The 16,067-nt window shown below is 39.7% G+C and overlaps 1 protein-coding gene across 1 annotated transcript in view; it reads right to left on the bottom strand.

Moving 5' to 3' along the window:
- The window catches only part of fbn1 (fibrillin 1), a 122,841-nt gene that overhangs the window by 32,484 nt on the left and 74,290 nt on the right, over nucleotides 1-16,067 (bottom strand). The window contains exons 36-45 of the mRNA XM_084747253.1: nucleotides 15,649-15,771; nucleotides 13,222-13,344; nucleotides 12,936-13,103; nucleotides 7,297-7,365; nucleotides 5,543-5,668; nucleotides 2,677-2,799; nucleotides 2,404-2,562; nucleotides 2,242-2,313; nucleotides 2,025-2,150; nucleotides 793-915 (exon numbers count right to left, since the gene is read on the bottom strand). Of these exons, the coding sequence (XP_084603379.1) occupies nucleotides 793-915; nucleotides 2,025-2,150; nucleotides 2,242-2,313; nucleotides 2,404-2,562; nucleotides 2,677-2,799; nucleotides 5,543-5,668; nucleotides 7,297-7,365; nucleotides 12,936-13,103; nucleotides 13,222-13,344; nucleotides 15,649-15,771 (1,212 nt within the window). The remainder of the gene's footprint in view (nucleotides 1-792; nucleotides 916-2,024; nucleotides 2,151-2,241; nucleotides 2,314-2,403; nucleotides 2,563-2,676; nucleotides 2,800-5,542; nucleotides 5,669-7,296; nucleotides 7,366-12,935; nucleotides 13,104-13,221; nucleotides 13,345-15,648; nucleotides 15,772-16,067) is intronic.

The raw sequence follows: 16,067 nt of genomic DNA, 5'->3' as shown, positions 1-16,067 counted from the left end.
TAAATAAAATGGCTACTCACTACATTTACATGTACAAAAAATTAATCACTATGAGGCTGGCCCATTACAAGGTTTGATAGCCACATGTTTGGTCTTTTAAAACTTATTTTCCCAGAATAATTGAAGGGTAAAAATCAGATCGCCTAAAAATACGGTTTTGTCCTCATTATCAAGAATGAGTGATATTCAGTTTCACATTCTACCTTGCACCAATGCTTAATTTAGAAGTGCACATGACTGTATTATTTATCACTGTTTAATTCTCACATGTAAGGTGATCATTGTCTCCAGCCACAGTTTCAGTTTCCTCTCACTGGAGTCCGGCCATGTTTGGTTGATAGGAGTCGCATGAAAAGCTGGAAGCAAAAGCTCTTCCTCAAAAACAAGCCCACCATGAAGAATTTCTCTTCAGCCCGACTGTCACTGCGCTGCCTCTGGTGCTGTATCTTTGGCACATAACTGCACAGTTCAAAGAGTTTCATATGACTGAGTTTGATAGAATAGCTTGAGGAGGCGAGACAGCGTCAGGCCACAAGAAGACCGAGAGACGTCGGCATCATCCTCATGGAAGACAGCAGATCTTTGGCTGCCTCCTCTAATCTTTTCTCTAATCCTGCTCCATGTTTCCACCAATGCTGTATAATCTCCACTAAGGTCATTAGGAGTTGACTGAACCCATGTTGGGTGAGTGAACAGTCACAACCATGAATCACGTCAGTAATACGCTGTATAATCTGAGTGCTCCTGACACTCTCTATCTCCTTTAAGGCCAAAGCTGATCAGCAGCCTTACCTAGACACTGTCCAGTGGGGGTGAAGCGATATCCAGGTTTACACTCGCAGCGGTAGCTTCCCGGCAAGTTCAGACAGGCTGCATTCTGCTGGCACACCGGTCCGTTCTGACATTCATCAATATCTAAAAACAGGGACAGAGGTGTTCAAATAAGCTATCATCAGAGGATATAAATTTAAAAAATGATCTGATCAAAATCTATGAAAAACCTGTGGCTGGGTTGAAAGAACAAGTATAAATCTTTGGACCAGATTAAATCATGATTTAATTTTAAATTATGCTGCACCAAACAAGTTAAGAAAGATTCAATTTAAATCTCTAGATTAAATTTAATTCTGCGTAACCAAAACTTTAAACTACAATTTAAAATGTGATTCAGTATTAATTTTAAAACTACATTTGAGGAGGCTTAACTTTCAAAATGTCTGCCTTTTTGAGATGGATTGTGCAAAATAATCAAGTTCCTAAAAGAAACAAACTCAACCCAGCAGGGTTTTATGATGTGTCTCTTCTTTCTGTCACTCCTGTTGATAATTCAGCCAACAGGTTTTTCTCAAAGGAAGAGAAGTTAGAGCTTCTCTGCTGAGCCATCATGAGTAGGCTAACTAGGCTAACTAACTACTTAGCTAGTTATCAAACCAAGTAACCTTTTAGCTAGCTAGCAAGCTAGCTTTTTTCTTTTTCTCTTTTCTTTTTAGCTAGCTAGCACACAAAGTAGTATTTTCATTTTTTTAGCTGGAGAAAGGAGAAATTGAGCTTTTCTGCTAGCAAGCAAGCAAACAAAGTTACATTTTTAGCTAGCTAGCAAACAATATAACATTGCTATTTTCTTTTTTACTTTTTAGCCAGCTAACAAACAATGTAATGTTTTGTAAACTTTTTAGCTAGCTAGCAAACAATGTCATGTTTCTGGTTTCCCCCCAGTTTTTAGACTTGAGGTCGCCAACTGTACTTATACTACTTATTTTTTATTTATTTATATCAGTTTGGGCAATCAGGCATCTCCAACTTGAATTTACTAAACTGAGATTAGTTCAATTGCGCAGAGCTAAATCCAAAATCTGGATTTACTCATATTAAACCTAGTTTTGCTAAACTCTGATTAGAATTCATCTTAGATTAAGTTAATCTTTGTTAGTGCAACCCAGTCTGTGAACAATTCACAGAATTTTTCATATGTTGCATGTTTTGGCATCACCGTCAGGAGAACTTCAACAGCGTGCAGGCCTTACCTTCACAAATCAGCAGCTTGTCGTTGTAGATGAAGCCTATGGGGCACTCGCACCTGAAGCTGCCAATCATATTGATGCACACTCCGTTCTCACACACGCCTGGGATCTCCCTGCACTCATCAATATCTGGCACAGAAGGAAGAGACAGGATGAGAACAAAAAGAACTAGACAAACTTTAATTTTCATCACATCAACCGCTCAATGGGAAAATGTTACCGATGACTCGTCCAGTGGTGATGTCGATGTAATATCCTGGTCTCTCACTGCCGCACAGGATCGCAAACTCATCTGAGTGAACATAAGACATTTATAAAAGGTCATTTTTAGTTCCTCAAAACAAACTGCATGTGTGCTAGCATAATGTGTATGAGACCTCACCGGTGCTGGGTACAGGACACTGTTCACAGGGTTTATTCCATGCACGGCCGATGTTGTAGGAGCAGCAGCACATCTTTTTGGTCATGTTGAAGGTCAGCTCTCCATCACACGTCTTGTTGTCAGAGTAAAAGTTCCTGTAGCAGTAGCTCTTCCTCATGTCTGCGTGTGTTTATAAGAAAGAGAGAGAAAGTTAAACACAAAAATGTCACTGCATGACAGCTGCTACCATTTCTCTGATCGATAAAGTCATGAGAGTGCAGCATGCAGACCTACCCATGCAGTTGTTCCCTCCATTGACCTGCATGTAGTCCACAGGGCAGATGCAGGTGTAGTTCCCGATCGTGTTGTAACACTGGCCTGGGCCACAGATGCCTGGTCGTTCACACTCATTGATATCTGCGCGCAGAGAAAACAGACAAAAGTGAGTCAGCTGTTTTGATGAATATGGCTTCTAGTTTACGTTCTTTTAGTTGAGGTGCTGCACAGCTTAATTTTGCTTATTTAAAACATATGACTTAAAAGGCTACATGAGATCTAAAGAAAGGCAAAACAAGTGCAATAAAGAATATTATGATACAGATTTTCTGCATTTCATAGAATATACTATAAATGCATAACGCCCTCACCCCTTTTTCATTACTTTTTGGGTGAAAATAGCCCCTCATCTTTGTCTGTTTTTTAGTAGAAGGATGCAAAATCCTACAGTAAGTCAGGCAAATAAGTATGTTATCTTGTTGCCGATTGACAATATGCGTCATTATCAAGAGAAAGTAAAGAAATAGGGGTTGATGAGTCCTTCCAGTCTGCCTATTTTGATAGCTGTTTGTGCTTCTTATGCGACCTTTCACTACAAGCCAAGAGAAGAAGAAAACAGGACAGTTTAGCTCCACTTCCTGCATTACTTTATGCCGTTTACAAGGTTCATTATTAGAATTTAGGTCAGCTCAATTAATGTGAATTACCAACGTTAAAATACCCTCTGCTCCCACAAGTCTGTTGAGTGGACAGACCGTTAAACCAAACTCCATTCTAAAATCAGGACCACATTTTTCCACTGTAAAAACTTTAGTTACACAATCACTAAGATTGTTTTCTGGTTCGTTTCAATCTGCAGGCACAATTGGCTCTCATATAATTTACACAATCACATCATTAACTACCATGTAATAGAGTGTTTGCTACAGATGTACACGTATTGACTGGCTGGGTCAGGTCTTCTTTCACTATCCTTCGCTTTTTGGAGAGGTAAAGAAAATTGTAAACTCTGTTTTTTTGTTGTTTGACATGCAAAATGTGATGCGATAGCTTTAAGGGATGGTGCCACTAGTTTTTCTTCAGTTCTGCCACAGTTTTACAACTTATTTATCTTCACCCAAAAGGGACATGGCTGTTCCTAATGACAGGAAAGTGTATTTACTGCACTCTTCTTCCTTTGGGCATATTTGGGCTCACTGGGCCTCATACGAGAACCACTCATACAAACAAATTTGTTCTTAAGTGGTGTGTACAAGTGATTTAAGAGAACTTGAGGCATTCACCAATTTTCTCGTATTATGAATCAGATATGAATCAGATACAAACACAGTTTATGAGAGGTCCAGATCTGTTGTAGCAGTCATGTGCAGTTGGTGTAACAGCACTTCCTGTTCTTGGCTTCAGCAGGTCCCTTAAATCCACTGCTGACGCTATTAAAATGACAGACTTTTCTTTATGGATCTCTGAAAGCAGAACTTCCACCTCCGAACTCGTAAAGTTCTTCTATTTACTTTTTGAAGCCATTTTCATGAATGGACAGTTCCTGACATATGGAGCAGGAAGTGTAGTCTCATATCAGTGGTGGGCAATTATTTTTCATGGGGGGGCTACATGAGAAATTGATCAGGCTCAAGTGGTCCAGACACAAATGATATAAGGTCCTAAAAAAGGCAAAATCTCTAATAACAGAATGGTCAGAAGGGTTCTATTTAAGGCACTTCTACTGTTGACCACAAATTGTGGGATTTTTAATTTTTGTTATTTACATCAAACCTCTCAGTGGGCCTCATCTGGCCCCTGGGCTGCATTTTGCCAAGGTCTGTCTTACATGGTATTATTGGGCTGCTAATTATGGTAATTTAAAAGTCTCATGTGCATGCACTCAAATACACACAGGCAGATCATTTGCATGGTTATCTGAAGCATTTGCTGAATCTGATGCGGCATGTTCGTACAAGCCCTTCATATGAAAAAAAGTTTAGTGTGTTCTTGCATGAGGCCCATTGTGTCTCTGATCAAGTGTACAATAACTCCCACCATCACTGTATGTGGACATACTGCACATGTCAGGACCAGGATGACCGCTGCAGCAACTACTGCAGGATACAGACCTCTTCTAATCATATCAATTATAATTTTTGCTCCTCTTATTTCTATACTTTCTATACTAAAATTCCTTCTCTATTAACATCACTGCCAGAAAGCTAACACAGTGTTTGTTCCTTCCGGCTGAGCTAACAGCTGAACTGCTGATTGACCAGAGACACAGTGAATGTGCAGTCCTGGACTTCATAGAGCAGACACCCGCTTTTGTTCTCCGGGCCAACAAACACACGCTAATTAAAATGCCGCCAGCCACATGTCATTGTCTAACCCTTCACTCCCTCCTCTCCTTTGCTCTCTGTTCCTGTTTCTCTTTTCTAAACACCCTTCTCATGTATCTCTTTCCCCCCCCCTATCTTTCATTCCTCCGTCCCTCCCTCCGTCATCTCTGGCCTGTCTACAGGGGACTCAGTGTACTTCCCCGAGGAGAGGGCTGACCACATCAGAGACGCACTTCTCTGGACACAGTTAGGCGCTCAGCTGTCTCATCATCCTGACTGAGCTTTGCTGGGTTAGCATCAGACGGGAACTAGAGCAGAGACATATTGAGCCACAATGAGCTGCAGTGTTGTCTACAGGACAAAAAGGTCCAATATGTCTTTGTCTTTTTGCACTCTGCACTTTTCTCTCTCCCTCTCTCTCTCTCCATGTGTCCTCACTGAGCAAAGGCCGTGACGGCTGGACTCAATTTCCTTCCCACTGAAACGTCCCAGGGCAAGAAGAGCCGGAGAGGAAGAGGTCACCTGTGTGCTCATGTGTCATGTATGAGAGCTTCTGATACCTTCACACACTCTGGTGTCTGTGTTGAGGGCGAAGCCTCTCGGACATTCACACTGGAAGCTGCCGAAGGTGTTGATGCACTGTCCTCCCTGGCACAGACCCGGCAGCTCCTGGCACTCGTTGATGTCTGCCAGAGAGAGACAGGAAACACTCAGCGGGACTGTGGGTGGGTGTGTATGTTACAGGGCTCAACGACAAGGACTGCCCGTTTGACTGGGTAAGTAAAATGTTATGTTAAACTACTATTAAAGAGAGAGTTCACCCCAAAATCAAAAATACATATTTTTCCTCTATCCCATAAACTGTCTCTATCTATATCTGTCTGTCTCTATAATAATAAATTTTACCTATTTACTTATTTTACTTACTTTATTAACAACGAAGACTCAAGTTAATTGTCATGTCTCATCTAGGGCTGCAACGCCTTTAAAAATTGTAAAATGTGTCCATCCCAGTTTTTCAGAATTCAAGGTGATCTCTTTAAATGACTCATTTTGTCAGTTCAAAACTTGCTTACTTGTCTGACATGACATTTTAGTAGCCCCAGGCAGGCATTATTGCTGAGCCATGTTCTTCTTATAATTAGTATTTTTTGTTTATGTATATATACCTCTGATATATTTGGTTTATATCATATTCTACGCGTATACTAGTTGTTCTATATACAATACATGTCCATAACAAAAGATATATCCGTGTATAGTGTATCACTTTTCATATAGACATACCGTTAATCCCTTTTTTCTAACGTGCCATTATCCAGAGTGATATACTGCATATTTATATCGACACTCTGAAATCATCCTATGCAATAATTTCCATATATTTGTGAAACCATAGTATCTATTTTGTTACACAGCAATTTTTGTCTAGATTTTTTCTCCTTTGATATGATGCTACACACCATGTGTGTATTACAAAACTTGTTCAAATATTCTCTACAAATATCCATACATCCGTATAAGTGAAAGGTGTATATAGTTTGTGTCCTTCTACATTGTTTTGGTGCATGTTAACATGTTTTGGAGAAATCAGCTGTAGAGCTGTCTGCCTTCTGCCAAATATAATTAGACAAAATGGCAATTGGCTTACGGTGCTCAAGGAACCAAAAAATACATTTAAAAACTTGTCATATCACGCTGTTGAGTGTTTAGGGGTTTTTTTGGCTCTTGCACCACAAGCCAAGTGCCATCTAGTTCCATTATAAGTTAACATCTCTACAGTCAGTATCTCCAAAACGCTGCAATTCACACCAGAACTGTCTAGATGGATAGATACGCCACAGGTAAGAGGAAGAATATGCATTTTTGATTCCTGAGTGAACTGATTTTGATAATTGCAGGTAGGTAATATCTGAGAGTCCTGTGTGAGCTGAGTTATGTAAAGTCTAAACATTCAATGATGGCAGAAAATGCCGTTTTAAGCCTCTCAAATATGGAGAGATCCAGCTTTTCTTCGTCTGTTATCATATTAAACTAAAACTATTACAATAAATTTGGTGTTAGGCTGACAAAAACAGACATTTAAAGACATCACTTTGGACTCTGAAAAACTGGAAAGGAGATTTTTCACGATATTCTAACATTTCATAGACACTGAAGCCCTAGATTAAATTTGACAATTAGCTTTAGTCTTTGTTATTATTTAATAATGGCTGATAATGAATAAATAATAAAACGATCAACGGTCAAGTGAAAATAAACGTTGAACCCTGTCTTATCTGTTCGAGCATCTATTAGCGTGTTGCTGTCTGACCTTCCAGGATGACAGTGATGGGGTTTGGTCTGAAGCCTTCTCCTCCAGGACACAGCGTCTTGTACTCAGCTGTAACACAGAACACACCGCACCAAATCACATTAACACAAGTAACCACAAGTGAGGTTGTTTTATTGCAGGATTTGACAGTAATTGTTTGCTGATGGTGAGGCACCGATTTAAAGGGACAGTTCATATTTTTTGAAGTGGGGTTATATGATGTTTTTTCTCAATGAGTTAGTGGAGAAGTTTGGAGAAGCAGAGGGGTTAGCAACGCACCATCTTGACCATTTAAAAGAGGTCCATCTAAAATAATCAATATAATTTTAAGTGTATGTTATATTTACAATAATTTAATCATTTTACTTTGTCGTCAGACAGGCTTTTCTGACAGCAAACTGCTGTTATATGAGCCAAATATCGCTCTTTCCAAACCAACAAAACTCCACAGGTGAAATCAGTCATTTTAATTTTATCAGAATATGGGAGTTGCTACCAGTCTACCACTGCCTCCATCAGATAAGTTGTTTGTGTTATTGTGTGACTTTGGTAAATCTAAACCTTTAAAAACAAAGAAGTCACACAATAGTATAAACAAACGAATGTACTGAGGTAGCAGCAGACAAAGGCAATTTTTGATTTTTCTTAAGGAGAGCGATATTTGGTTTATATACCAGTGGCTTTCCATCCAAAAAGGCTGTCTGACAGCAAAGTAAAACAGTAAAAAAAAAAATCTAAATATAGCATACTCTTAAAAGGATATTGATTATATAAGCCAGACCTTTTTTAGGTGGCAAAAATATGATTTGTTGCAAACCCTGTCCACAACAATATATTGCTTAGCTTTCTGCAACGGTACTCATGCTGCTTCCCCCAAACTGCGGACATGCTGACTGATCTACCATGGGAAATACACTGACTATTGGTAAGTACCTCATGCAATGCCACTTCAAAAAATCCGAATCGCCCCTTTAATTCACATGCCCAGTTGGTTGGGTGCCTGACAAACTTCCCTGTTGCTCTCTGCTGGGCTTTTTATGACCAGAGATCTCGGAGTTGTCCACAGAGCCCAGTGGACCGGACATGACTGCAGCTACTCAGAATTACAAAGCGAAAGAAAGAAAAAGTTTTTTGTTCTTGTCATAGAAGCAAGCATTTCCTTGAGCTGAAAAGGAGTGAGTCATTCCCTGTAATGTTTTGAACCATCTGTAGGCAATTTCAAGTGAGTTGCACAGAGCTGTCTCATCTTTACCAGCAACAACAATTACAGCAAACACACTCATCGCATGACAAGAGCAGGCAGTGTGAAGCCTGTTTGCAGAGCAGCTAACTCACACCTTATCAGGTCTGATTTACATCGAGGTGTATTTATATGTTGGTGTTCTGCTTATTTTCATGCTACTGCTAGTTGAAATAGTAAGAGAAAATCTTAAACCACTTCAAGGGCCCCTGGTTTGGAGAACCAGCAGAAGTGCTGGTGTATGAAACTAAGCAATGTGCTGTTGTGGACAAGGTCAGCAACATTTTAGCCACCTAATGCTCACCTAGAAATACCAATGTAATATAAGTTTATGTTATATTTAAAATATTTTAACTGCTTCACCTTGTTGTCAGACAGGCTTTTCTGACAGGAAAGCACTGCTGTATAAGCCAAATATCACTCTCTTCAAAGCTACCAAACAACATGGGCAAAAACAGCAATTTTACATTGCAGAACATGCGAGTGACATGTTCATTGCTGTCTCAGTCTCTTTGCTTGTTTGTGTTATAGCGTGTCCAAATCAAAATTAACCTTTTAAAGCACAGAAGTCACACAATAACACAAACAAACTGACTGATTAAGCCAGCAGCAGACCACCAACTCCCGTGTTCTGCAAGGTAAAATGACTGATTTCACAAATGGAGTTTGGTTGGTTTGGAGAGAGTGATATTTGGCTTATATAAGAGCGGTTTGCGATTTGAGAAGGCTGTCTGACGGCAAGGTAAGGAGGTGAAAATATTCAAAATATCGCATACACTTAAACTGATATTGATTTTTTTAGGTGGACCTTTTTAAGGTGGTTAAAATGCAAATGCACACAGCATTAGATGGCCAAACCTCCTACACCAGTGCTCCTGCTGCTTCCTCAAAATTTGGGGCATGCTGACCACCACCTACTGTAGGTAATACACTGGCAATTAATAAGAACAACATACAACCCCACATAAAAAAATCCAAACTATCCCTTTAAACTACTTCAGGGAACTTACAGTAAGGACAACAGGTGCCAACTGACTGAGTAATTGATTTGTTATGTCCCATGTTACAAAACAAGTAATAAAAGGACTTGACAGGGTTGTTGTGACCCTTAAATTAACTTTTCAGACAGTGACATTCAAAACTCCCTTATAAAACCACTTTTCAAAACAGAAATCCCCTGCCTACTCAACTTCTGAGACAGTACAAAGACTTTGACTCTGCTACGCACATCTGTACTTATTCAGTGATGGAGGGCAGTGTTATGAGTAAGAGGCTGAAACTTGGAGCAGTAACCAACTCTGGAGAAAGCTGGTCGATTGCTGAGTCTTACACTCAGGCTGTCAAGCTAGCAATACTTTCGATTAGTGGCTTGAAGATGGTTGATTGTTGAGTCTCATTTCCAGGTTGTGAAATACTGAATTTCTGGGAATGAGATTCAACAATCAACTATCTACAACAACTGTGATTGGCCTAAGTCTCCTATTAAGGGCAAGGAAGTCTTGAAAACAGAACCAAGAGGAGGAGCAGAAGTCTAATTTTCTCTCAGACCACTTGAATTACATTATGCTTAAAGGAACTGACTGACTCCAATAATGAACTGCCTATCCCAGCTTTAAGACAACTCAGCTACATAAACTGAAAACCTTTGGTCTCAAGGCAAGAAATTTATAGCAGCAATTTCATCAAAGCATTATTCATGAAAGCTGCTGCATCTCTGTTCATCATGTGGGTGACGGTTTACACAGTAACACTTTAAAAATGTTTTCTAGACAAGCATGGCAACTCAATTCGCTTTCGATTTTTAAGAAGGAAGAAGTATTCAGAATTATTCAGTATTAAGCAAAAAGTACTAATAACACACTGTAAAAATACTCCCTGCAATCAAAAGCTTACTTAAGTAAAATTATCTAAGAACTGTATTATCAGCAAAATGTATCCAAAGTATCCAAAGTGCTCAATTTGCAGTAAAATGATGAGTGTTTTACTATTGTATCTGATGATTTTGGATTAATATTACTGCTACATTAATGTGTATGTTGCATTTTACTGGTGAAGTTGTTTAAAGTCTGTGTAAAGTGACAATAAATGTGTATTTGGAGTTTGTCACACCACAGAAACGTGTTATTAATCACCTAGCCAAATTTGAATGATTAAAAAAAACATAATACATAATAATAATAATTAGCACTCAAAATCAGATCATGAAAAAATGAGCTGTTTCTCTGCTCAGAAACACTGAGGGTGTGTCAGATCTGCTGTTTCAGTGTCAAACACCATATGACTTGAAACATGGACACTGCGTCTAACAGCTGCATTGGACCAGTACAGACATGTTTGAGCCAGCAGAGCCGGAGGACGGTGACCTGTCAGCTCATTCAGGGATCAACTCGTTAGGGTATTTTTGTCCTTCAGTGTTGGGTTATTGGAGTTGAAGTGAGCAGTAGCTGCGGGCTTATATCGTGCTACGGGACCATGGCTCCCATGTGTCATCAAATCATTGTTCAGGTCCATCCAAAAAATCCTAAATTGTGAACAGTTTAACGGTCTAACTCCACACTTGAGTGCTACATAGTTTTCAGTCTTTTCATGTTTTCAGCAACTATTTTCGAACATGTATAAACAGTTTAGATGAAAACTTTCCTTTACCAGATTTTAAGGATGAGCTCATTTTAACTACTTGATAAACTGTTTGGTAGTTTAGTCTCCAAAAATACATTTTAGTTCAGAAGATCATCATATGTTTGTGGAAATGCTGTTCAGGGAGAACCACATATCTCTACAAAGTTTGATGAACCCTGTTTTCGACTTTGAGAAAATGTATTTTCTAGTTAATCCAAGACGATTTTAAGTAGCTTGTTTAGATTAAGGAGTCAGACATATTTCTGAACCCACTTAGGAACACCTAATCCTTCAGTTTATCACAAACATTCAAAAACACCAAATTTGGAGATATGTGGCTTTCACTGGACCAACTGATCAAACATTGTAATCTGAAAAGAGACAAGTAACTAAATCTGTCAGACAAATGTAGTGGAGTAAAAAGTACAACATCTGCCTCTGAGATATAGTGGAGTAGAAGAAGAAAGTTGCTAAAAAAGGAAACACTAAAAAAATGTTCTGAATGTCACTTAATACAAAGCAAGGCGCTGTCCATGACATTTTGGTACAACCCGGGCTGCACCAAAATGTCATGGACAAGATGGTCGAATTGAGTGACAGTTATGCTCTTGAGATAAACACAAAGAAAACAGTACAGATTGTATTTGGCTCACCATCTGATTCTCATTAAGTTCCTAATGTTACACATAATTAAAAATTAAGCAGGTTTTTCCAGAAAAATACTTGGGTGTCATGATTGATCATCAGTTATCATGGAAATTATATATAAATTATATTATATGTATTTTGTTTCTTGTCCTAATGTTTGTAATGTAACCTTTATATGAGACAAATATCACTCTCTCCAAACCAACCAAACTCCATAAGCAAAATCAGCTATTTTAGCCTGCAGAAAACAGGAGTTGTTGGTCTACCGCTGCCTCAATCATTTAGTTTGTTTATGTTATTGTGTGACTTTGATGAACCCGAACTAACCTCTCAAAACACAGAAGTCACACAATAACATAAGCAAACTAATCAATTGGTGTGGAGGTAGACCAGAAACTCTGATCATCTGTGAAGTAAAATTACGTTTTTACCTTTAGGAGTTTGGTTGCTTTGGAGTGAGCGATATTTGGCTTATATAACAATGTTTTTTTTGAAAAAGGCTGTCTGGTGGCAAAGTAGAGGAAAGAAAATATATTTTAAATATAGCGTACACTTGATCTGATACTGATTATATTAGCTGGGCCTTCTTTTAGGCAGCAACATGGCAAATTTCCTGTAGTAGCTTCTTGTAGTAGCGTAATGTAGTGATGAAAAGTAAAACTCTGATTAACAAATCCCTCTGATATCAAGTGTGTGTCACTTGTATTTTATTGTACTTAATTCTTGATTGTTGTTGATGCTGTCATGAATCAATTTGTTGTTAGATATAGGTCATAAACTGTGTTTATATTTTTTCTTTGTTGTGGTTGTATTTGTCTGACAGCTGCCACAAACACAAAGGGAGCTTCGAAAAGGATAATAAACCAAACTAACTAAAATGTCAATGCCCAATAAAAAATAGCTCTAAATTTATTGTGTGTTGACTGCTACATTTTGACATTTCTCATATATTTAGAATAACTATCGGCTATAAAACTTTGGTATTCTGTCAGGAGGTGTGTCACAACCCCTCAAAGCCCTCTATTTGGCTGCATATCTCTGGTTAGAGGTCACAAACCCAGCTATTGAACTGAAACATAAAAATAAACATGCATAATTCCCACTGAGTCTAAATAATGAAGGGCTGACTCACTTGAGTTGACAGAGGGGCATGATTCACATGGATTTCCCCAGCCCTGGCCCAGGGAACAGCAGCACGACGCCTTCGAAACACCAACTCCGATTTCATTAGAGCAGTCCAAGCTCTCTGAGGCATCTCCTCGGGAACGAACGTCCAGGTAGCAGCTTCCAGAGCGAGTGTCTGTAAACACACACACACACACACACTCGCAGGTGTTCGGGTATGTTTTTGCTTCAGAATCAGTTCTGTGATAAGATCAAACACCAACAGCGTGTCGTGAGAGCTTGTTGAGTCTCACCTACACATCCCACTCGAGTGGGGTTGAGTTCAAAGTCTGGTGGGCAGTTACAGTGGTAGCTTCCAGGGATGTTGACACACATTCCATTAATACAGATGGTCAGGTCGGCACATTCATTGATGTCTGAGAAAGATAGGCAAACAAACAGTCTGTTGAGGTTCTTCATTTCATGAAACATACATAAGAATTTTTCATTATTTGCCACCACAGCAGGGAGAGGAGCAGGGACTTTTCCTGTCTCTGTCTGTCCGTCCTTAGTCTCACATTACTAGACTATTCGAGATCTCCCTGCCTTTTGGCTGTCAGGGGATTTCTAAATGCAAGGTAGCTGCTGTTAGAGCGGGGAGTACAGCCGCTAACTCATCTACGCGCTTTACTTTTTTTTTTTTTATCAGAAACAACGCTCTCCTCCCATTCTCCTCAGTAGCTATGCTGCATTCATGTGCTCCTTGAATGGTCCCATTTCCTGAGTTGGGTGGTCGTTCTTTTGACTTCAGTGTGTTTTCATGAGCCTTTAAGTCTTAATGTGGAAACAACATGGACGCTGCACTAGTACAAACTATTTAACTACTAAAATATATAGCTTTACCTGACTTGTTATCAGGGTTTATGCAAATAAAAAACTTTTCCAAATAATCTAGGTCACTCTCTTAAACTGTTGTAACGTGCAGTCTGAACTATACCCTGAGATTCAGGGCGGGACATCATCAGAAACTGCCCTTTCACACGTGCAGCACAAATTAGGAGATCGTCCATGTCAGATGTTTTCATACATGATGGACACAGTCCATCTGGTTCAGGTGAGGGGTTACTGGCTGCAAAGTGTGCAGCAGGAAGAGGAGAGCTCATCGGTAATAATGATTGTTTTTGCGTGAGTATCAGTAAAAACCGAGCCTCAAAATGAAAAAAGTGTGTGCAAAGTGTGTGAATTCCAGTGTGCACTGTGATTTGGAGGACTCACACTTTGACTTTTCTGACTGTAATCCGATCTAATCTGTGTTTTTCCACCAAATTAGTGCTGGTGTTCTGAACACGTCCCATTCAAGATTCTTGGAACCTCAGTGCTCTCTTGTGATCCAGCCTTTGTTTCCACCAGTTTTGAACAGAACCATTGTAATCAAGAATGTCATCAACAGGGAGCAGCACACTGCACCTGTCAAATATGACATGTGCACTTTGGTTCCTGGGGAAAATTTTGCTAATCTGCCTGTTTATTTTTGGTGGAAAGGCTCCAAACTGGACAGGACTGACCAGTGTTGGTAGAAAAGTCCTCTTGGTGTGTAACTAACAGTTGCAATCTAATACCATATGACAAATTACATGTGAGCAAAACACTGATATTTAATACATGAATTAATAAAAAAGTTATCAACCCAATATTCAATTTCATCCATCATGTTTCTGATTACATGACGTCAACAGACAACAACTCAACAAGTTGTGCAACAAAATTTTCCCTGAGTTGCCAAGTTGTTGTTCCGACTTGAGGGGGCGTTCATGTGAATTTTCCCAAACGGGAAATCATTTTTTCAATTATTCTGACACCACATGAATTCAGGAGAAGCACACAATGTCATCGCCATAATATGAAGGGCTGCCCTAAAGGCTTTGGATTGTTTTGGCAATGGAAATTTTTGTAAAACTCTCTAATTGTTTCCACCCAGTTTTAGCAACAAAAGCAGGGGGATTGTCTTCAATCTCTATTGAACAAAGTGTTTAGAGACTAACTTGTGATTGCGGTGTGTCCTGGGAGAGGGATCCTTCTTATGTGGCTTTTCCTGTGGGGGGGCGGTTCCTTAAGCTGGGAATACAGTGTGCGATTTTGGATTTCCCCAGATGAAAAATGACTATTGTAAAAGAAAGGTGGTGATATCTTTGATTGTGGCTCCTAAACGGTTGCACGCACACACACACACAGTTCCATACACAGAAATACAACTTCTACAAGCGCTCGATTCTCGCTTAGCTTCGTTGTTTACCACTACAGCGGTGCAGATTGATGATGTTTTGTTGTGTGCTGACTTGCATTGCAGCCTACGATTCAGTAGCTGTCTTCATCATATATTTAAGTCAAATCTGATGTCAGGCTACTTTTATTAGATCCATGTCGCACAATGTGGCTGCAAAAAACCTGTAAGACTCATAATCTCAGTCTGTAGGAGTTTTTACCCAAATAGAGGGTCTAAGGAGAGACGGAGTTGTACACTGTACAGATTATAAAGCCCCCTGAGGCACATTGTAATTTTGGGCTGTATAAATAAAACTGACTTGACTTGACTGTATCTCAGGGGAGATGAGAGCTGTTCATCTCTTCACTGTTGTTGCTCTATTCTTTTTACACTCTATCAAATTGCCTTAGCTCACTGGGGCATAAACGGAGCATCATTTGGGCAGGCAGCTGGACTGTTGTGTGTTGACTGGTCTTACCTGTGCAGTTGCCTCCGCTCCTGTCCAGCTCATAACCAACATTACATTCACATCTGAAAAGTCCTGGGATGTTCTGGCAGCGTCCATTGACACAGATGTCAGCAAAGGTACATTCGTCTATGTCTGTAAAAGAGACAGAAAGAGGGAGAGAATGATAAAGGGGGGGGAGAAAGAGAGGGAGAGAGGCCCAGCTGTGAGGGATTAGTGGATCATGGGATCATGGTGGAAAATTGGCAGCCAGCAATAGGAAGTGAAGGCCGCTCACCTCTGCTAAAGAATGACAGTTCTGGGGCAAAAAAATGCCCAGACATATCCAGACAGACGCACACATACACTACGAGAGCAGCAGCCAAGGTTATGAAATTGTGCTCTTCCACATCATTAGACTCTGCGCAAGTCATTACTGTCCAGTCCTGCCT

This window comes from Lutjanus erythropterus, chromosome 1 (assembly GCF_056507025.1).
Source record: "Lutjanus erythropterus isolate fLutEry1 chromosome 1, fLutEry1.hap2, whole genome shotgun sequence".
In the NCBI taxonomy this organism is placed as follows: Eukaryota; Metazoa; Chordata; class Actinopteri; order Lutjaniformes; family Lutjanidae; genus Lutjanus; species Lutjanus erythropterus.
This window is presented reverse-complemented; position numbering and strand designations above follow the sequence as displayed.